The 22,491-nt window shown below is 39.5% G+C and overlaps 1 protein-coding gene across 5 annotated transcripts in view; it reads right to left on the reverse strand.

Moving 5' to 3' along the window:
• CHCHD3 (coiled-coil-helix-coiled-coil-helix domain containing 3) overlaps positions 1-22,491 on the reverse strand; it is a 163,858-nt gene that overhangs the window by 123,891 nt on the left and 17,476 nt on the right. For all 5 annotated transcript variants that reach the window (XM_086475038.1, XM_086475048.1, XM_086475024.1 and 2 more), the window contains one exon: positions 9,235-9,319. In XM_086475038.1, coding sequence (XP_086331164.1) covers positions 9,235-9,319 — 85 coding nt within the window. The remainder of the gene's footprint in view (positions 1-9,234; positions 9,320-22,491) is intronic.

The raw sequence follows: 22,491 nt of genomic DNA on the forward strand, positions 1-22,491 counted from the left end.
GAATGTTTGTTTCGGAAAAAATGAACAGCCCTCACCACTGCCCAGCATTATCCGATTTCACACTCCAGAAAAGCCTTCTCTGCAGTCTTACCCAATTGGTATTTTAAGTCCTCTCTCTACCAACTATACATCTTCAGATATGGAAGGAGAGAGTCATGCACACGTACATGTCACATTCAGAGACGGGAGGCCCTTATCAGATGTCACATTAGCCTTTCTTTCCAGTTTATATGAAATTCATGACTTATCTTCCAAAGTCCTGCTTATCACTATAAAACATCCAAGTTTTGCTCTCTCAAATCAATAGTGAGGGGTTTTGTTTTTTTAATATCATACTAGAAAAAGGTTAAGCTTCCCAGCATTTGTGGAAGACAAGCCACACTGTATACAGGTGTACGAACAAAGAATAATTATCCACAGGCTACAGAAATGTGGCAGTACTGACAGAGTTTTACTTCAAAAGTATACCTTTTCATTCGAGAGTATGTAACCCTTTCTTTTGCCCCCAGGAATGACAACGGTAACGAAGAAGCTTCCCTCTAAAAGCAGCTTCTCTTAGTTATATTTTTAAACATTCTCTGAAGCTCTCTGCAATACTTACTCCATGAAAACCTTGCCAGAGAAAAGACGACCAGAGGAGGCAAGCTTTGGTGCAAGTCTGTTGTACCTATCCTTGCACTCCTAGATGTGTTTATCAATTGGGTAATATCTTTATCTGTTTTTATAAAAACAGCATGTTCCCTCGTGCCGGAAGATATTAAACTCTTATTCTTGACCTATCAGAAGTCAAAACAATTACAATCACTTTCACTGCTTCAAAGTATTTCCAGCTTCCTATCCTACTGTCAGCAGTAGAGAAGATACAATTTTCCTGACTGTTTTCACACTTAATCTGAACACTATCAGGAGGTCCCTGTGGCAGCAGACTAGATTACAACTATTTTCAAACAAAGTAGCTTTTTGTCCCTCGTGAAAAGATACTGCAAGAAAAAGCCAGTCTCCCAATTCAACAGCTGATTACCTGGGAAAAACATAATAATTCAGGAAGAAAATACATCTATTTCAAAAAAGTTTTCACCACATTCAGCGTACTACCCATACGACCCGAAGACACATTAGTATGCTCTTCATAAATTTACCTCAGTCAAATATAGAAATAATATTGTAAATAAATAAATCATTTTCTTTTTTCCTTCTGTTCTCCAGACCTATGCCCGTAAACTAGAATAAACATGTTATTAAAAGAGAAATCAATAGTAAGCTTTAAAATATACAGTAGCACAAAAAGGTCAAGCCCTAGTATTGATTTTAATATAACATTTTTGGTGGTTAGTTTCCCAAAGGGTTCTCCTCTAATATTGTTCTTCATTCTTCTTTCACTTTACATTTCTGCCAGTGAATCTGTTGTTCTCTTCTGCAAAAGCTGTCTATCCCAAGTTTGCTGAGAGCTTCCCACGTGCGCAACGTAATGCTGAGACATGACAAAATAACATTGAGGGGAAGCACTCAGAAGCATCAGAGTATCAATTAAACCACAGAGTGAATTGCAGATATATAGGGACCCTCCCCCAAGCACAACAAAAAAAGCATATAAAGAAGCTAATGGCTGCAATTTAATAACCTACCACCCTCAGCCACCTTCATGTGTACATGTTTTTAAAAGCTGATTTAGAGTTTAGAAAGATTGCCTTTAAACAGATGAGGATGTTCAGCAATACAGAGGTTGCAATCAGTTATCCAGCTAATGACAGATAAAATGCCACACCATATGGAGCCCAGCTAGCCAAGCAGAACAGACTCCAGCAATTCATTACCAGGGAATGTTTGGAAAAAAAAAAATCTATCATCTAATCTATCATTACTCAAAACCAGCATTCTTCACGTGGCTTTCAAGACAGAAGTTAAAGTCCTCGTAGGAGGCTGGATAGTCAAAACAGAGGAAAACTTAGGGGTTATCAAAAGCCATCGTAGAACAGCAGAATGGATTGGGTTGGAAGGGTCCTTTAAAGGTCATCTAATCCAACCCTGCTGCCATGGGCAGGGACACCTTCCACTAGACCAGGTTGCTCCCAGCCCCGTCCAGCCTGGCCTTGAGCACTGCCAGGGAGGGGGCAGCCACAGCTTCTCTGGGCAGCCTGTGCCAGGGCCTCACCGCCCTCGTCGTAAAACATTTCCTCCTTACATCCCACCTAAACCTTCCTTCTCTGTCTAAAACTGTTGACCCTTGTCCTGTCTCTACACGCCCTGGTAAAGAGTCTCCATCTTTCTTACAAGCCCCCTTTATATAGTGAAAGATCACAGTAAAGTTCTCCCTGGAGCCTTCTCCTCCCCAGGATGAACAACGCCAACTCTCCCAACCTTTCTTCATAGGAGAGGTGTTCTAGGCCTCTGATCATTTTCATGGCACTCCTCTGGACCCACTAACAGGTCCACGTCTTCATTGTTCTGCTAATTGGCATTTTAGTGACTAGACCAGAAAATAAGCAGAAGCCAATACAGGGAAGGGATAATGGGGTTCCCAATAGGCAACCACTGGAATGCATGGAAAACTGGACAAAGACTAAATTAGATGACAAAAAAATGCAGGCTTGTACCTATAATACAAGGTAGTTAGGAGACACTGAAACACTCCTGAAGCTGTGGGCAATAGTCCTCTCCTGGATCTGCTGGTTAAAGTCATTAATCTCCAGATACCCACCATTTCCCATCCACTGACAGTTACCACCCATTCACCTCCCTTCACAAGGGATCTCAGCAGCGCGTCACATTCAGCTACAAACGAAGTCACCTGGAAGAGTTCAAGCCTGTTCCTCAAACCAAGTTAACCCACATCCATGATCTTAATTTAAACAGAAGTAATCTCGCAGGGTTGAGACTGTCTACACAGACATTTTAAAAGGGATTTCAGATCCACTATGCAGCTCCTACATACACCAGATTATTTTTCATAAGATTTTGAGCAACAGTTGCAAAATGCTCAGCACTAGTCCTGATAATTTTCCATCTCTGTCATGCCTTAAGAGAATTTTAGGGACGACCTATCCATAGAGCTACTCAAAAGCCACCGAACCAAACAAAAGGCTACTTTTAAGCCTTTCCCTGCCTTAAAATTCCTACATACAGTAGTAATTTTCCTCTAACAAACAAATGCTGGAATCACAGGGGATACGATATAGGAGAATCCAAGTACAACTAAGCACAGGGAAAACAATCATCGGGGTCTCTTGGGACAGTCATACATCAGTAAACTGCACAGGGACATCTATCTGGCATACTAACAACATCACATGCACGTATACGCTTAGGACTTGAACAAAATAAACTTTCTGCAGTATTGAAGGGACTGTCATGCACAGCACTTTGCAAAAACACCTCATTCTACATATAATTCACATCTGCCATGTGCCAAATCATATATAAAAAAGTGGAAGCCAGGAAACACTTTCTAAGCAAGAGAGACTGAAAACCCACAGATACAGCTAGCCTAAGCTGAATGATTAGCAAAATAAGATTGAAATATCCCTGATTTTCAAGGGCAGCGGGGAAAAAAAAAAAGGTAAGTAACCATTCATGAATGTTCAGTTTCTATGGGAAATCACATCCTTCACTTGCCTCTTCAGTATTGGTTTGCATATATTTCAGCAGAGGAATCCAGCAGTCTGATGAGGTTAACAGCAGCTAAAATTCTATCATTATGCTGATGATAGAAGTTGTTGATCACTTCTACTTATTCAAAAATCTTTCCCTCTGTGTATATCTTTCAGAATGCAAACTCTTTATGAACAAAAGGATTTATTGAGCATCGTCACTACAGAATTATGGATTCTAACAAGTGAACGGTTTTATATCCAAGAACAAAGTTAGTGTACGTAGTAGATAAACTTCCATTCAGTTTATAAATTAAAGATGGGAGGAGAAGGAAAAAAAAAAATCACTTAATTCCCCCTTGCCTGTTCTCCTGAGCCAAAACATTAAAATTCCTTACTCATTGACTTCTTGGGAAATAGCAAAAAATGCTAAATATTTGCTGACCTTGTGCAGAAAAAGCAGAGAAAAGGCAAAAGTCAAGTTCTTTACTGCATATTTAGATTCAGACACCCAGGTTAACAGCAACAGTACAACAGTCCCAGCACCATGTTCTGGCAGGAAGAGGCAAAACTAGAGCAAGCCGGACAAGACACTGAGACATAACAGCTAAAACTGGAAAAAAATCTCATACTCGATAAAGTTTTTTTCTCAGTAATAAACCCCTTTAGCCTAATACCTCTCCTGTTCATTCCAGATGTGCACTTTGTGATCCCTAATGCTAGTTTACTCCAGTCGTACTGTCCCAGAACATACCTAATGGTCCACTGAGTTGTGCAGATTTCTCTACCGAACTCGATGGAGCAGATGCATCTCGCTGCCCAGGAGCAGCTTCTCATTGCTGAAGTTCATGAGCCATGGCACCATCTGGTACGGTGCCGGCCACCTCTGTGCTGTCCGAAGAAAGGCTTCAAATTACTTGAACAGGAACGGCAATTTCAGACTCTCTCATCACCAACATCAACAAAATTGTTAAAATAGAGGAGTTCAATAGCTGTGATGAGATGTAGTGTAATGACCTACATTTGTAAGGCTATACCTCAGCAGGACATCCGAGCAGCTAAAGGATTCGGAAGTTTCATTGTCATATTTTGTCATGTCACAGCAAATAACTAGTTTCACAAATTCTGCATCTCTTTCTGTTACGACACTGCAAAATAAGAACTTTGTGGGGGAAAAAAAAAATCATCAACAATTGTCATTTATTACCTGTCACTACCGTCAAACTCAAGTTCTTGTGCCTATTCTCTCCTTTTTTAGACTCTCTTCTTCCAGAGTTGTGGAACAGCTGTTTTAGCACACATTTCACAGGGGGCAAAACCCTGCTCTTCAGCAGGTCCAAAGGAACCATACGTACCAGAGGCGGTAATAAAAACCACACCCAGAAAGCCTTTCAAAGGTGCTGAAAGTAATGATACATGTACAGTTTATTGAACCATTAAGGTACAAACTTACACTCCATTTTCAGTAAATATAATGACTGGAGTCGCTAACACTACAAGAATAAGGATTATTTTGGGGAGATACCGGTAGGTACTGATGTGAAATGGAAAACAGACTACAGGAATACCAAAGCTGGATTTTCCCTAGGGGAAAAGAGCACATTACTCTTTCCTCTTACTCGTACTTACTTACAAGAAGCTGCCTTGTATCAACAACTGTAACAATAATAGTATTATTGCTATAATACTGACAGTCTTACAACCTGTACATTACCTTGAGTATTATCATAAGATGGCAGCTCCGACACATTAACTGGTCACATCTACTAACACAGTCACTGCAAATTCTGTTGCAATCAAATAATAATTAATTCAACTTTTATAAATGAAAACACTCCTAAGATGAAACATTTTGAATGTTCAAAAACCAAAGTGAGAAACAATAGGTGGGCTGAGTAGAACGAGTAAACTAGAATCAACTTTGGCTCTTCAGTGGGGTTTGTGGTCAATATGATTTTATTGAAACACAAGACTGAGTTAACAACACGTTCCTCATTTCCACAACTGATTGCAAAGCGTAAGAACACCTACACCAGTCAAACTAAAAGGTCCAACGTACTCATAACACCCATCTCGAACACTAGCCAGCAGACACGTGAAAAAATATAAGACAATACCAGAGACCTCTTTCCTTCATGTACAACTCAGCTCATTTCTGAGAATATAAACACTGCTTCCTCAGAAGAGGATGGAAAGGAAAAATAGACTTCTATACACAGCCACTGCATTCATCCAGTCTACCTGCGTAAGCAGGTGTATTCCCAGCTGTAAGTAGGTGTATTCCCAGCCAACTATCAGCAGCTTTAACAACGCACTTGCAGGAATGTTTGTCCACTGTTGGACTGAAAAAAAAAATACCTGAGATGAGGCAGTGTCCTGGTCCAGGACAGCTCAAATATGGGGGAATTCAGCCATTGGTAATGCTCACATTTTCAGCAAAGGACTAAAGCCACACATGTTCTCATGACAGTAGCTATTAACCTTCAGGTCAATTTACAATGTTTCCACAACCTCTATATGGACTTCCAGATTCTGGGGGAAGAAAATCCTGCAAAGGCTCATCATTATTTGTGGGGAAATTTAAGTTCCCAAGGAGCCTCCTGGTTTTCATCCTACTGTCATATAGCCAAAAGTTTAAGCAAGCTTTGGATTCTCAGAAAAGTAACATACAGTTTCGTAGCCATATTTGATATCACACAGAAAGGGATGAGTATACAAGGAGCAGCACACCAAAACAATATGAAAGACCAGTGGGCACACCAATCTGGAATTATGCTCTAAGGCTGGGTGTAAATCACTACTTTGTACAACTATTCACAGTGCCTTTAAACAAGGGCTGTGTAATTCATGTATTGTGAGCGCGCTGACAGCATTAAAACACAATTTGAAGAGTCAGCCTTTAGTTCTCATCTCAGAAATAAGCACAGATCTTAACTTTATATAATAAGAGTAGTCCATCTGTGCTGTGTACGTATGGGTGAATAAATAAATTATATCGCAAGTTAAAATTAAAGTTTCCTTCCTTCCCAGTCTGCAATGAGTAAAATACATTTTGCAATTAGACTAAAGTGTGGTCATACACTGCACACAGAAACGGTACTGAAATTAGCTATTACAGTTGGAATCAGACACAACAAACAGTTGCAAGTTTCAGATATTTATGTTTAAATGCTGTTTCACTTAAAGATTGGGAAAAACACAGTATTTTTGAGAAAGGAATGAGAATGTACACATACAAAAATACACCATCTATGGGGAAAAAAAATCTCATAAAATGAATGCAGAAATAAGAGATCTTTAATTTTGTGTCACATATCATCAGCATGTGTCTTAAAAGACTGCCAACAAAGAAAAGTAGTGGGTTATCAAACAAATTTGTTAATAGATAAGATGTGCAAGGTCAAGTAGTTTTTAATACTAAGATACCAGTTAAATTCACTGAAGAGAGACTTATGCCCCTACCACACCACTTCATTATATTCATTTCCCTATCAAGAAGCCTGAAACTGGCACTCACAGCACCTGCAATCACAGCTCTGCATGTTGCTACTCACGGAGACATGAGACACCATCACGTTTCAGTCCCAGTGGCCTTGGGCAGCACCAGTATGCTGCATCCCTCCACATAAATTAAGAAACACTACATTGGTTTTTTCTTCTGCAACTATTCATCCATGAATTCTATAAACTGTTCTCCGTTAACGGTTTCCTTCTGTTACATGTTTTAAGCATTGTATAGCTGGGAACTCAGGTTTTGTTCTGTTTTCCGACATCCTATTGATGTGTGTGTATGTTTATCACCAACAACTGCAGCTGAGAGTAGTCTTCCCCTTTTTATGTTTATATTACCTAGAACACTCTGCACCAGATAGACAGGCAAGACAAAACACTTGACCTGAACAATGTGCATCTAGCTCTTAAGTACATGCTTGAAAATTAAGTCCAGCAATGATGAAAAGCTAAGTAAACATCTGCATCCTTTAAAATTGTTTAATCCAACATGAAAAGAGCCTCTACACTCTGGTTAAAATATGTTTTTATAGTTATATATACTGTGTACAAAGTATAATGAAAAATCCTTGCTTATTGCTAAAAAACAAAATAGAAGACTACAGCTGCTAACAAGACTTGATAATTGTAATTCTGTTCTATTTTAATTATTATTTATTTGATAGTTTCCATTTCAAAAGCACAGATTCTTCAACCTAATTTTAAGACAACAGAAACATTTCACAGGATCCTTTTAACACGAGGCATCTTCCCCACTAATCGTTAGACAAATAGAGGGAAGACTGCCAGCATTATTCCCCACCAAATACAAAATCAGGTACATGAGCCAATCTGCTCCCTACCTTTCACAGGCCAATGCACAACCCATGAAATTATGGAATACTTAAGTTACTGAAAAGCATCAAACGATAAAATACTGAAGTGACAAACCAAACATTTCCGCATTGTAATCACATTTAGCTGAACTCTTGAGCAGTCAGCATTATGCTCAAATGTAACACAAGTTTTCCTGTCAAAGCCCAGTTCAAAAGAGGGGAGATGTCACTGTAACATATTGATTTCTTTTATTGCTGATTCAAAAAAAAGCCTGTGGTTTTTTTTCCTGGGACATTTATATAGTTCTATCTAATTATATACTCCATCAACCTAACTCAATTAAATAATAATATAATGATGTTTAGGAAACAACTGATATATACCCAGACAGTTTAAGTAGCACTAATTGCATCCTAATTTTTTTAATCCATCATAATGAGCCTTTCTTCCCATTCTCAGAACAGAGGACAATGTGTAGGTTAATATTTATATCCAGTGTGTCACATCATCTATTTCAAAAAATCACTGAAAGAAAGTACGAATGAACACACAAGTCCATAGAGTTCACCACACAGCCAAACTCGATCTCTGACTCATACAGGATTTTTTTTAATTGCTAACAATCCCACAGCACCACACTAAACATTGCAGAGCACATTTAAAATGCTGCATCCAAAGTCTGCCGCTGCATTCTGTACGACTCTACCCAGTCTCACAGTAGCCGCAATCTCTGAAAAACCATGCATAAGAACGCGGTGTTTTGATATACAGAAAGAATATCAAAAGAGTTTTCTACTAGTAAACTCTTCTAATACAGTACTTCGTATCTTCAAAGCACTATGCTGTATTATTAAAGCAGTTCAAACCATACTGCAGCTCACAGAAATACCTAGGACTCAGAGAATTAACAAGAATTACCATTTCTACTGCTGTTAAAATTTACCTTTCAAACAGAGGGGTTGTAAGTAACCCACCTCTGCACTGCTCTCAAGCTATTTCTATCTCTACACTGCAAAGTGTAGTTGGACTCAAGAGAAATCAACAAAGATTGAGCTTAAAAGACTGCAAAAAAAAGAGAGACAGGCTCATGAGGTCAAAAGGGATTTAGATTAACATTTTATATCAGCTCTTACAAGGAAATTTCACTTAATTTGATGTTTTAACACGTACTTAATATCAAAACTCACTATATCGCCCAAAGGTCTTTCTTGCCATTTTGTCTTGGGGCACAAAATTCAACTGTTTATAGCACGTAGATAAGTAACAGTAACAAAAGCATTAGGTACATGTTTGTTTTCAATATTGTTATTAACAAACCAACCTTCTCTTTTGAGCTTCAGAGTCTCTCCTGGCTCGTTCTAACGCCAATTCTTCAGCTATTCTTTTCTTTAGTTCTTCATCATTAACTACAATTAAAAGAAAATTATATGAAATGTTAACAGCACACAACACATCCCTAATTACAGAAACAACTGCATAATACAGTGCTCTATTTTATTTATTTTCTCTTTTCTATAAAGCAGTTGGAGTGCTTCCTTGCGGTTTAACCGCCTTTCAAATTTTAGCATACAACAGTAGACAGCCTTTAATAATTACCCTTATCAAACAGCTTTTCAATTAGTGGAATCTTTTGAAAATTAAAAAACATACGGTATATGTTAAATTAAATACCTTTTTCTTAAGAAATATGCCTTTATAAAGTAAAAAGGGTGGGGAGGGGGAGGGGGGGGGGCAGGGCACAGACAGACAGGGACTGAGACCGAAATAGTAAACTCATAAAATGCTGCTTTTTATTCATATGTAACCAAGGAAAACATCTTCCTGTGCAATGAATCAAGTATTTTCAGATGCATATTTTACCAAAAAAGCATCTACAACATCCTACATATCCACACTTCTAGTCTCTATTGTTAGAAAAAGATTTCGCCTCAAATTATCCCAATTTTGTATAAACAAGCAGACATGGAAAGAATATTTTCTTCATTTCAGATTGTTAGATGAATTAGTGGCAAGTCTGGTTAAGAACTGAAAAAGCAGGGAAACAACTTCTTCCAGTGTAAGAATAAACTTTTCCATACAAAGGCAGAAAAGTATGAGAACCACTAATCCTACAAGCTTGAAAGAGATCTGTAAGACTACCAAAATCCATTCCATGAGGTTTTGAAACACAAAACAGGTCCATTCCCAACTCTTTGATATTCAAGGGCTCAGTCATGCAAGCTACTACACTGACACTGTTCAATATTAACTATCTCCACATCTATAGGCAACTGCACGTTTCCGAACAATCTGACCCAAGGGGATCAGGAGGAGTTTGTCGGCACTTCGTTTAATAGATGTTGTGGCAAAAAACCATGTTTCAATACACTTCCAGAAGAAGCCCTACTGAACAGGTTGTTTCAACCTAAAAAAGACAAACAAAACCCCCCAAAAAACCACTTGAGAATGTTTTTATGCTTTAACTCTATCAAACTACAACCTGACGCATACATAGCAGGAATTAAAAAAAAAAAAATTAAATATCCAGAGCAACATTTCCCATTTGGGAAAATGTAGTAGCCTGGTAACGAAAAGTTACAGCAACTTCAGCAGAACACCTGTTTAACTCTGCATAAAATGTTGATTTGTACCAGTCAATACGGGTAAGTTTTCCCAGAGGAAGAAAAGAAAACAACTATAAAGTACAGCTGTAGAAAGAGATTAAAAATCAAATAATTATATCCAGAGTTATTCTAATATAAATCTTCAACTAGACCTGCCTGTCTGGAATTGAGGTATCTGTATGCTACCCGAGCTGTAACTCTGCAATACTCTATTGTTCCAGCACACGCATACGGATAATTCCCTTATTTATATAAAGCATCTGGCTCAAATTCCACTCATGGAACCACAGAGCTAAAGACATGTAATCTCACTGCAAAATGCCTGTCACTTGAGCATAATATAGACTCTCAATTCAAGAAGGTCATACAACGCCCTCATCTGCCCTCCGAAGCGGTAACAAAAACAGTTGTTCAGGTAGCCAAAAACCAGAGAACACCATGTTCAGGCAATACAAGGCACGAAGCAATTGAGACAACAAGCAGTCTCCTTCGAGGGTGCATTTGTATTAAGTATTTATGGGCACAGACAGCACTCAACAACGGGTAGCAGTCAGGAACTTGTGGAGATAGCGGAGCAGGGGGGAAAAGCCATCGGCCTTCTCCATAGCAAGCTGATAGTTACAGTATTTGCCCAGAAAGAAGAACATCTGGAATTTACATCCTCCTACGATGGACCAGAGTCCACACAGTGTATATACTCCAGTAAGGTGCTCTGAACACCAAGCTACCATCTCATTTAAGCAGATAACACTCCTCTTTTTGACAAATGAAACTGAACTGGTGCCTTGGAGCGTGTGTAGTGATCAGCAGACAAAACTGAGACAGCCTCCAATCCTAGGACCCCCTTTGTGGAACCAGTTATCTGTTTTTCATTAGGCAGAAATCAGATTTTTAAAAAACTAAGAGACTTGTACATAAAAAAACCCCGTGACAGACAGGCATGTGTCTCAGCAACCTCATCTCCAGGAGCCAGCTTTATCTGCAAATATCATCCAACATCAGTAGCCGACATTCCCATTATAGTTAATACAGTCCAGTGTGCAATTTTTCTCATCCTGAAGCAGACTTTCAAAATAGGGAATTTTATGAATGGATGAAACAGCTCCATCAACTATATGGGAGTCTTGGCCAACTAATTCAGTTATAAGCATCTTAAGCAAAGCAGAATTAATCGATATCCATTCTGCCAGATGCAGCAAATGCTTAGATGACAGAAACAGAGCTGTGGTGGGGAAAAGCAGGGGGACCCTGCGAATGGCAAGTGAGACCACAGCCTAAAAATATATTAACAGACATGAAAATTCAGAGGTAAATATGAATCTTGTAACCAATTATCACAAACCCTGGACGATAAAGCAAAAACCCATTTTATTGGGACTATCTCTACTGACTATTGACACCGCTCCACTACTTTCTCCTCTGAGGCCACACGAGGATACTCTCAGTTTAAGAAGATACCGAGTTGTTACAGCACAACTGGACATTTCCAAACACAGATCAGCTACTCACAGCAAACTGCATTGCCAGAAGAGGAAAAAAAAACTTTAGCAAGGTATGAGGCAATCACAAGGATCCTGTTTCTGTACTGCAGCACACATTAATCTCCCCCACACCTCAGTAAGCACCACAAGCAAAAATGAGAGCGGTTAAGGTTCTGCATTTGTACACTTAGAAATTATTAAGCTGTCATGAAAGCAAAGGATTTATTTCACATCACAACTACCTTATTCACAGAACAATCTGAAAACCCATGATCAACTGTTTCTTACTGCAGCTCTGCTCAACTCAAGTACCTCAGTATTTCACACCCTTTTAATACTGGACCTGAGAATACACAAAACATTGCATAAGTATATTGTTCACCAGCATCCACCTCATGAAGTTTATTGTTCTGGTGTGCAGAAATGAGTACAAGAACTCTAACAGGCCACAGAATGGGGTTTTCTTTTAAGTTGTAATGAGAAAAGATTCAGGCATCAGCCAATAAAGACATTTGACCTTAACAATCAATTAGGTTACCCATCGATCAGCCAAATACTAATAGGGAATAAAAGCGGAGCTATAGATCATTCAATAGAATTATTGTAAGATATAATTGGGTAGCTCCCAAATGGGAACTTTATGATGTTTCAGTAAAAGATTGCATTTCTACAAGTAGGAGAGATTTGTTCTAGGGGAAGAAGCATTTTAAAAGAAAAAAGTTAGTTTATTAGAAAGGATCAGAAAAAAAAAAAAGAACTCTTTCTAGATAAAAGCAGTAACATTTCTCTCTGATTGCAGTCCCTGCTCAGACAATAGGGCATTAAAAACAGACAGCTGGGCATTAAACTATTGGAGAATATTAAAGCTTGTTGAGTGCAAGACTGCTAAAATAAGCATGACCATAAGCATAGAGCAGTTGCCAAAAATCATGTAGCCATTCCCACCACCATCCCCCTGAGTATTTTAAGTTCTTCAGTGTACTGAAATCAGTGTCAACTTCATAGTAAGTGCATCCCAGAGCAGGCAAATCTGGAAGATTTTTCAGGCAAGTACATTTACAAAGGTCCCACTTGCATCCCAGCACTTTCTTATGCTCCTACAACAGCGTAAAATGAATGCAGCTCCAGCATTTCCCAAGTCTGAATGTGCTAATGCACAGCTCGCATCACAAGACAATTTAGATAGATGGTCAGTAATGGGAACAATACTCAAAAAGCCACAGTGCTATAGCCAGAAATAGCTCTTCTCTGTCCTCTTAGCATGTGAAGGGTGGATGCTGATAGGTGTCTGATAAGCAGTATTCTTTTCGGGATAATGGAAATGGAGTACCATCAGCTGCATTGCCGATGGGCTCATTACCACGCTGGGATCTAGCAGCAGGTTGCACAAGGCTTAAAAGAGTGACCAGACTGTTCTACATAACACCACCACAGACAGAATATCACTATATGATAAAAGGCACAAAGCTCTTGCCTGGATCTCAGCAGATCAAGCAGTGGCTGTCAACGGACAAGGACATTTTGCCATACTGATGGCCTCCAGTGTGCAGTAACCCAACCTTCTTATTTGTCCACCTACTCTTTTGGAAAAGTTTGAAGGATATCGTCATTTATGTCTAATATTACAGCTCAAAAGCGTGACATTTCCTCACTCTCACATACAGATTCTAACTTTAAAAAGAGTACAGAGAAGTTAGCCAATTATTATTATTTAAGCCATTTTCACTTACTGCAAGTACAGGCTAATACACACATTTGGTTCAGTTAACTTCCCCTCCCCATACACACAAAAAGGTAAATTCAGACATTTGTTTCAACTATGAAAGAAGCTAAGAGAAGAAAGAGGACAAGACAGGCACAGATGAGCTGTGAAGAAACTACACATTATGTCTAGCACAGATGTATTGGCCAAAACCTGTGACCATGCCCAAGGAACAGAAAAGAGGCAACTTCCAGAATAGGAGCTACAGCACATTTACTCAAGTTTTCTACCAAATCATTCCAGTTGGTTTTATGCCTTCAGACAGATGTGCACAGTGAAAGGGTGTGAGAGTACCTCTCACCAGGACAGGGTTTTATTCTGAAAGAATGCAGAGCAGGCATTCATTTCTTCCAGTTGTGGAAGCATAAAAACATTCTCCTCATCGCCATGTATCAACACTTTCCTGTTCAGCCTTTTCCAGGCAAGGAAATCGCTCTGAGATCCCTGTCCATCCAACAGCCTTTAGCAAACCTGAAGGAGGCTTATTCTGCCACCTTTTTAAAAGGCCACAAAAATCCTATGAAAATGGTTTGGGGAGCCACTTGTACAGATAGGGTATTGTTTTCTGTAGTCCAGGTAAAGACTAATCTGGTTGCTGTTAAAAAAATCCAACCAATTAAAAAAAAAAAAATGAGTGCGCAAAGCCATTTGCTTAACCCTTTATAATCGCTTCTCCACTTGTGCTTCAAAATCAACTGAATAAAAATACACCCAAGGCCCATGTTTCCCAAGGTCCAAAACGGTTTGACTAATTTTGAATAATTACAGGGCCAACTGACGAGGGCAGAAGATCTAAGGGTAGTGAAAAGCTCATGCACTCGCCAACAGTCACTGAGGTTTCAGATGTGGAATATGCACTCCATCCTGGAACTTCAAAGGCACTCACCAGCAGTACTGGAGCATAGCCAAGAGCTTCACATGACTACAACAACGCTTGAGAAGCGATCAGCAGTTTGATCCCTAGGTCTACTATAGCTTGGTGCACAATGGTACGTGCGACTCAGCTACTCTTACAATATTTTTCTCCAACTCCTCTGCCCTTGCTGGTCACAAGATCTAAATCTGTACCTTTTTCCTCTACTCTAAAGCAGTTGCTTCATAGAAAAAGCATTCAGCATGATACTGAGATTACAGCAAGAACGCGGCACCCAAAGCTGCAAACAACACACATTAGGTGAAGCAGACACCTGCAGCCTCAAAAAGGTTAGCCTGAGAAATCAGAAATACAACACGGACAAATTAATCAAATAGCCTCTAGCCTGCAGAGCTCAGAAGCTGCCCATTAGTCTTCCATTTTCAAAAAAAAAAATCATTAATGGAAACATCATTTATTATCAGCAACCTTAACTAAATCCTCTTGAAAGGGCAGGTGCATTAAGTTACTAATGAAAAGACACTTTGGTTTGAAACAATCAAACATCTTTTAGAAAACACTTAGCTGAATAATATTCAGAGAATGAATTTACCAAAGAAATTTTCCTTTTCATTCAGCTTCACTATTAAAAAAGTAAAAAATAAAAAGGACATCCAGTAAACAAGACATCCTTCAGAGAGCAGCTTCTCAACGGCCAGAACAGAACCATACAGATGTCCCCCAGGCCATCTGACCATCTTCCTTAAAGAGATAAAAATTTGCTTTTACAAAAAAAAATAAAAAATTTAAAAAAATAAAAAATAAAAAAATAAAAAAATAGCTCCAAGGATGGAAACAGCACAGCCTCCTTGGGCAACATGTTTCAACGCCTGACTGACCTGATGGTCAAAAAGCTTCTCCTTAAGGGTCACAAGTGCTCCCAATGTATGCCCCTTGTTTATTGTCTACCTGCCTTGCACCACCATGAAGAGACTGGTTGTCCTCTCAGTAGCTTCCTTGCTGGAAGGATGATTCGAAGCCTAATGAGTCCAGGTCCCTCAGCCTCTCCTCTTGAGTTTCAGGCCACCGCTCTTCACCCAAAGAGCTCTGCAATGCATTTGGGGCTACACTGGCTACTTCTGCCTTCAAATAAACACATCACAAGGAAGGACAAGCCGTGGCATTTAAATTTAGTACATGGCTTGGGTGCAATCCAGAGGACTAACGTGGGGCAAGATACTGTAATGGGTCTGCCTGAGCTGCAGCCCTCCCTGTGCTGTGCAGTGGCAGCTGGATAACACACCAGTGTTTTGACTGCTGCTGAGCAGGGCTCACCCAGCACCAAGGCTGTTTCCCCAACCTTTCCCCAGTAGGCTGGAGGTGGGTAAAATCTTGGGAGGGGATAGAGCCAGGAGAGCTGACCCAAACTGACCAAAGGGATATTCCATCCCACAGGACGTCTGCTCAGCAATATAAGCTGGGGAAAACACGAAGAAGGGGAGGACATTTGTTTCATGTTTGTCATCTGAAGCAACCGCTACATGTAGTGGAGCCCAACTTCCCAGAAAGTGGCTGGACCTCGCCTGCTGATGGGAAGTGAGAATAAGATCTTTTGGTTTGCTTTTGCTTCATTAAACTGTCTTTATCTGATCCACGTGCCTGTTATATTTTCTCTCCCCTGTCCAGCTGAAGGGATGAGAGTGATAAGAGTGGCTTTGGTGGGCATCTGGCATCTGGCCAGGGCCAAACCACCACAGATACACAAAACCAGAACATAATCTTCACCTGAGCATCTGAATGCATCAACGAGACAGCAAACAAGCAGCTACATATGTCATTCGGTTCCTCTTTCACATCAGCACTCAGTAGAGGCTTAGGAAAGTGTAGTTATAAAATGAGTGGTAAATTACTGTCATGGGTTGGAAACTAAGGCTAAGACAAGACAGGACAGAAAACACTAGAAATGGGAAAGTTAAACAGAGTTAAATTCTGCACATGAATATCTAAAATAGTTTTAATCAAGACTTTGTAAGGCTGGAAAATTTGAAAAAAGAGAAAATAAGGCCAAGCAGGATGAGCAGCACAATGGTATACACGTTCAGTTTTGAAAAACGAACAGTCACACACCCCAGAAAGCATAACATTGTTTTATCTCACATTTTGCTTGGTCTTTAAATCAACCGTAATCACATCTAAGTCCTGAGTATCGCACAAAGAAAGTCTGTTTAATGGTCAGCCGGGCGCAAGAGGGAAGGCGGCAGAAGGGGAAGGGAAGGTCCAACGTAAGTATAGAGTATACCAAGAATGAGAGAGAAAGAATATGGAAAATAGAAATAAGATGATGCACCTCCACACTTCCTCAAGCACAGTGTTTTATCAATCTTTCCACACAACAGTTAAAGCCGAGGATAAGCTTGATGAGATCCATTTCAGTTCCACCAAAATTTAGGGGCTTAACATAATAATCACCTTGAAAAGTTCTCCAAACTGCTTTTCCAATAGCTTATGTTAACATTTTCTTTCTTTTAAGGCAAAGGGGAAACATTAGAAAATTTAGTCTTGAAACAAAGCATAGAAACAGTGAGAGGTTTTGGGTGCAGCTGGGTTTTTTGGTGTCAGAAGCACCAACATAACATGTTTCTCCGCCCCTTCACATCAAGTCAAGCCGATCTCTCTCATCCGTATGACACTGCCTTCCTCAAGCACTTCTCCAGTCTCCAAACGTCAGCTCTCTCTCCTCTCTCCCAGCTTGGCTTGGCGACACACCGCAAAGGCTGGAGGTGCTTTTATGGAACCCGTGCCAATCTGCCAGCCCTGTGCAGCGTATGTTTGCAGTGGCAAACCTTTGGCAAAACAGCCCAGGCAGCTGAAGACCTCCTCTCCATAAAGACATTTTATTGTCTCATAACTACCCAGCCCTTCATTCACCAAAACCTATAGAAATATCAGGGTCTTGAGTCTTTCGGCCCCTCAGACTCGGCTGAAGTCAATCAATAAATTCAGAAGTTACCAGAAGGCAACTTGTGAATGCATGGCACCACCACACAGCTTTTCCTTTGAGAAAGCACATTGAAATAACGGCAAGAAAACCCAAAATGGCTCAGCACTGAGAAAAGACAGTATAGAACATAATAACGTAAAATAGGCAGCTCTGGGCTTCTACTCATTCTTCCATCACACGGTGTTGAAAAGGCTCACAACGAAGCTGATCGGGCAGCATCTAAAAGTTTCTTTTTGTAAATTTTTTGTAATATTTGAAATGCACAGTGGACAACACACTGTCAACTCTTTTTGCTGAAGCCAAAACCAAGTAAAGTCAAGGGGTGGGGAAGACTAAAGAATACCACCAGGCTATGCAAGACCTAAAGTGGAGCTGGACAACACGGCTTCAAGGTATGTAACCAACCATGGCCAGAAGCAGGAAGACTTCTTTTTTGCTGGAAAAACCTATTTCACAATTACTGCAGAATTTCTTGCATTCACCTCTGTAGCATCTGGTATTGACAACAGAGCATCAGGGCATTCAAACCATCGATCTGATCCAACAAGGCAGTTCTCATGTCCCCGCACGCATTAAGTATGAACATTAACCAGCTCACTTGGGACAACGTACCTTAGGGCTGTCTTCAAACCCATCATCTGTCTCAGTAGCTGGCAGGGCAACGGCAGCTTTGTAGACATTAAAGTTAATGAAGATGTCACAAGGCAAATTCCAAACGGCGCATTAACAGTCATAAATATTGAATCAGAAAGCATACGTTGGCAAGCTGGTACCTTCACATCATCAAGCTGTGGGCTTAGAAACACATTATGGGTCTTCTGCAATTAAAACACTTTTCCCACCCACATTCCAATTTAAGATGCATCATGCACAAATATGGTAATATGCAAGTACCCTCTATTTAGTCTTCCTACTTAAATACTCCAGTTTGGTCCATATATCTGAATTCCACACATCACACAAAAACAAACAGTAGCCATTTCAGTTGAATAGCAGAGGAAAGACAAAATATTAAATCCATTCATCTCAACTTAACTAGATAAGTGACAGGCACTCCAATAAACTAGAATAAACTCAAGTAAAATAGAATAATTTCCACTACATCAGGAAAAAAGTATATACTTTATTTCTTATTCACTTAAATAACAAGAAGATATCGTTACCTTTGCTGACACTCTCAAAGTTCTCAAGTGGCTAGCCATGGAGACAAAGTTTGTCTCACCCCTGAAATAGGTTGCTGAAGGTTCAGGTTAAAGTGCACTGGAAAAAAATCAATGCAGGCCAGTCCACCTACACCGCTGCAAGCTGTCTGTGCACACACACAAGTTTCAGCTCATCAGAGCTGTCAATCAGGTAACTCTTAGGAGCATAAAATTCAGCAGTAGAGTTACCTACTTCAGTTTGTTTAGGATATCAGTACCACTGTCAAAGAACTCTTATCCTGGACTCCTAAAAACAGATGTTCTTAAGAAATCCTTATAAATATTCAGTGCACACTGAAGAAAATATTAAGACTTCTGAAATCAAACTGCACGATTTCGATGTCGATTAAAGCCTCAGTAAATACATCTAGTGCACTTAATTTAGGTGGTAAGTCAATGACACCATTAAACACACTCTTCCTTCTTTAATTATTATTTTTGAAAGAGCTTGGATTTGCTGGTAGCAGCACACAAGAGGAAACAAGGGCGTGTTGTAACTGTTAGTACAAAAGTATTCCTGGCATACAACATTTTTTAAAAAAATTAATGATTTTCAAACATTGTTGTACCTGGTCTTTAACCCTATAAATAGTCCAAATTAGCCTTACACTCAATAGAAAAAAAAAATAACAAACCATCTCCCTTCATTCTGCCAGCACTAAAGGAAAAAACTCCAGAAATAAGTCATTTGCTTTAAAGACCAAAGTAGCTGTTTCTCTCCCTGTTCTCTCAACTCAAAGGGATCCCTCGGAGACCCTCAGGAAGTTTACTGGTGTATGTACAAGTGAACCACTGGAAACAAGTACCTGCGTGTGCCAGAGCAGTCGCTTTCGTAAGTGACTTGTTACACGTTTCCCAAATTTCTTTATTTAGGGTCATCATTTAAACTGGTTGTTGCGGGGTTTTTTAATGTAATTCTTGTTTTTCAAGACTAGAATTTATTCTTAAGAATGCTATTTTCAGACTCATAAAATTTAACTACCAACACACAGAGCAACTCTTCCATTCAAATTCAGAATTACAGGCAATTCCCACCATCACAGATTCAATACGATCATAAAGCACGCCTCCAAGGACAGAAATTTTTATTAACTGTTAAATATTGGTAATGCGCAGCAATACTTAAACAAGCTCATAGGATAATTAAATACAAAACCAACGCAATTAAGTGTGCATAATTTTAAAATATTTTCGTTTCCAAAGGCGCTCTTGCATATATCACATTATTATTTTACAATGTAAATGTGGGTATCAATCAATTTGTACTAATTTACATTAGAAACAAGATGGTACGTGATCTAGAAATAACAAAGCAAAGTTAGTTCAGATGATATATGGAACATCCTCTTTTCAGTACCCCATTATTGTTGTAACTTTAGCAGTAAATCCCAACAATGAACGTATGGGGGACTGGGAAAAACAGGAGAGCGGGTTTACAAGGTTTTCCCCTACGAGTCTTCAAATGCGGTTCTATCTGCCTGTGCTCTTGTATTTAATGATAATTCACATCTGAGATTCACACCTAAATGAGCAGAGGATTTTCACTACTCCCTGCCATGTCCAAGGTTACATTCTAACAAGCTAACAGAAAAATCAAGCAAACAGAAATGGATTCGTACAATCCATGGAAAAAAACCAGAAAATTAAAAAACTCCAAATCCTGAGGCTAAACTTAGAACTAGATCTTTTAAGCAATACACAAAGGAGAAATGGAAGACAGGAGAGCAAAGCAGCAGGAGTCAAGAACGCGGGACAAGGCCACCCTGCTGCACCAGAGCACTAGCACGGTCAGCCCTTCCAGTCATCCGGGGTTTAACAACAAACGTGTGAGCTCTTCCCCTACAGAATCCTTACACAACACTCAGGCTGTATTGCCAGATCGCCCAGGAAACACATCAACCGCTCCCCGTTCGTGCGAAGCTCGGCCTGTCAGCCCTGAACGCAGCCAGGGAGAGATTTCCTGGAGCCACAGCAATTGTGGTGGCAGCAGAGAGAGAAGTTCTCCACACAGATTTAAAATGCTGTATTTGTGTGACTCTTCCGTCAGACTTCACGGCTATTGGAAAAAAATGTTACAGGAATTTCAAGGCAGTATAGTGAATCCTCAAAAAGCCTGTTAAGAATTTTCTTCCAGAAACTTAGAATTCATTACCAAGAACAGGCTTGACAAGAAGAAACCTCCTGTCTTGGAGGACTTAAGTCAGATACAACAGGTGACAGATACAGGGAAGCACTGCAAGAGCAGAAACATGAAATACAGGCAGTATATCTTGAAACGTGACAGCTAATAAAATAAGTCACTTACGGCCAATAAGTGGATTGAGTTAAAGAACCCAGTTAACATAAAATTGTACCCAAGTTATTTTTTCTAGGAATTCCTGCTGTGCCAGCAACATGACTACGTAAAGTTTTATTGTAACTTTTATAGTTGTTCTCAATGCCTTTACAAGGTTGTGAATCATTTCATCCGAGCCTTCTTAACAACCCATCCTTCTCACCCACCTCTGTAATGTAAGTGTATATACACAAAATAACTTAGTTGAACTTATTTCAGCAGCTATTTAGTCGTAATTCATTTTGCTGTCCTCTTTTTAAATAAAATAAAGAAGAAACAGAAGTATCACATACCTTTACAAGACTATCACTGGCAAAATACCCCTAGATTGAATACAGCAAATTAGAGACTGTGCTAGTAATTCCTACTATATAACCACCATAAGGGTTTCCTTGCTGAATACAATAGATAAAAGCATCAGGATTCCTTAATTCAACATTAAAAAAAAAAATCAGATTGTAAGCAATGATAGGAAGGATTTTATGATTCTGCTTTCAACAGGATTAAGCACACAGTGATATTTCAGGACAATTTAAGTTGTCTGGTTCCTGATCTTTACAGTTCACAAGCTTATTGTAAGGCTATTTTATCTGAAAGCATGGTGAAATTTACTGGCATCCCTCTTATTTTCTTGGACAAAATCATTTCTACTTTTTTTCCAACCACATGTATTTCGATGAACATCTACCAGTATAGAGGACAGCGCAATAATCACGCATTTCTATACATAATAGCTAGGTAAAAGTGTTTATAAATTAAAACATCGCTTTAGTTTTACATTTAGAAGTCACCACTAATTGCAAAGAATTACTAACTCCTATGGCACCTACTAGCACTCCCAAATGGGACTCTCCATGCTGTCAAGGCTACATAAATATCAAATTTTGACGCTCAGTTTATCTACTACCACCATCTTTAAAGAGGATTCTCCAGCTGTGATTGCATGCTATCAGCAGCACTGAAAAGTCAATTTTACCCAATTACAGCTCTGGATTGCAGCTGCTTTGGACAGGAATAAGAAGATCCACAAAGCTGCTCATCACTCTGAATCAGAAAGCCCTCTGTTGAGGATACTTTCACATACCTTTCCATTGGTGGGAATATAGGCTCAGAGTAGCTCTAGGGATTGAATTTTATTGTCAAATGTCCATGTGCCAACTGGAGGGGAGGGCTCTGCTTTTACACAAATGTGGTTCAAAGCCTCAGGAACAGGCCTCGCTACCCAAAGGCAAGCGAAGACTTCCAATGAGTGACTGAAGGGGACAAGTTAGCATTAATAAGTAATGTGATAAATAACAACATTATTTTCTGATATTGTGCATTTCCCACCCACAGTGCAAG

Source organism: Leptosomus discolor, chromosome 1 (genome assembly GCF_034619465.1).
Source record: "Leptosomus discolor isolate bLepDis1 chromosome 1, bLepDis1.hap2, whole genome shotgun sequence".
Taxonomy (NCBI): Eukaryota; Metazoa; Chordata; class Aves; order Leptosomiformes; family Leptosomidae; genus Leptosomus; species Leptosomus discolor.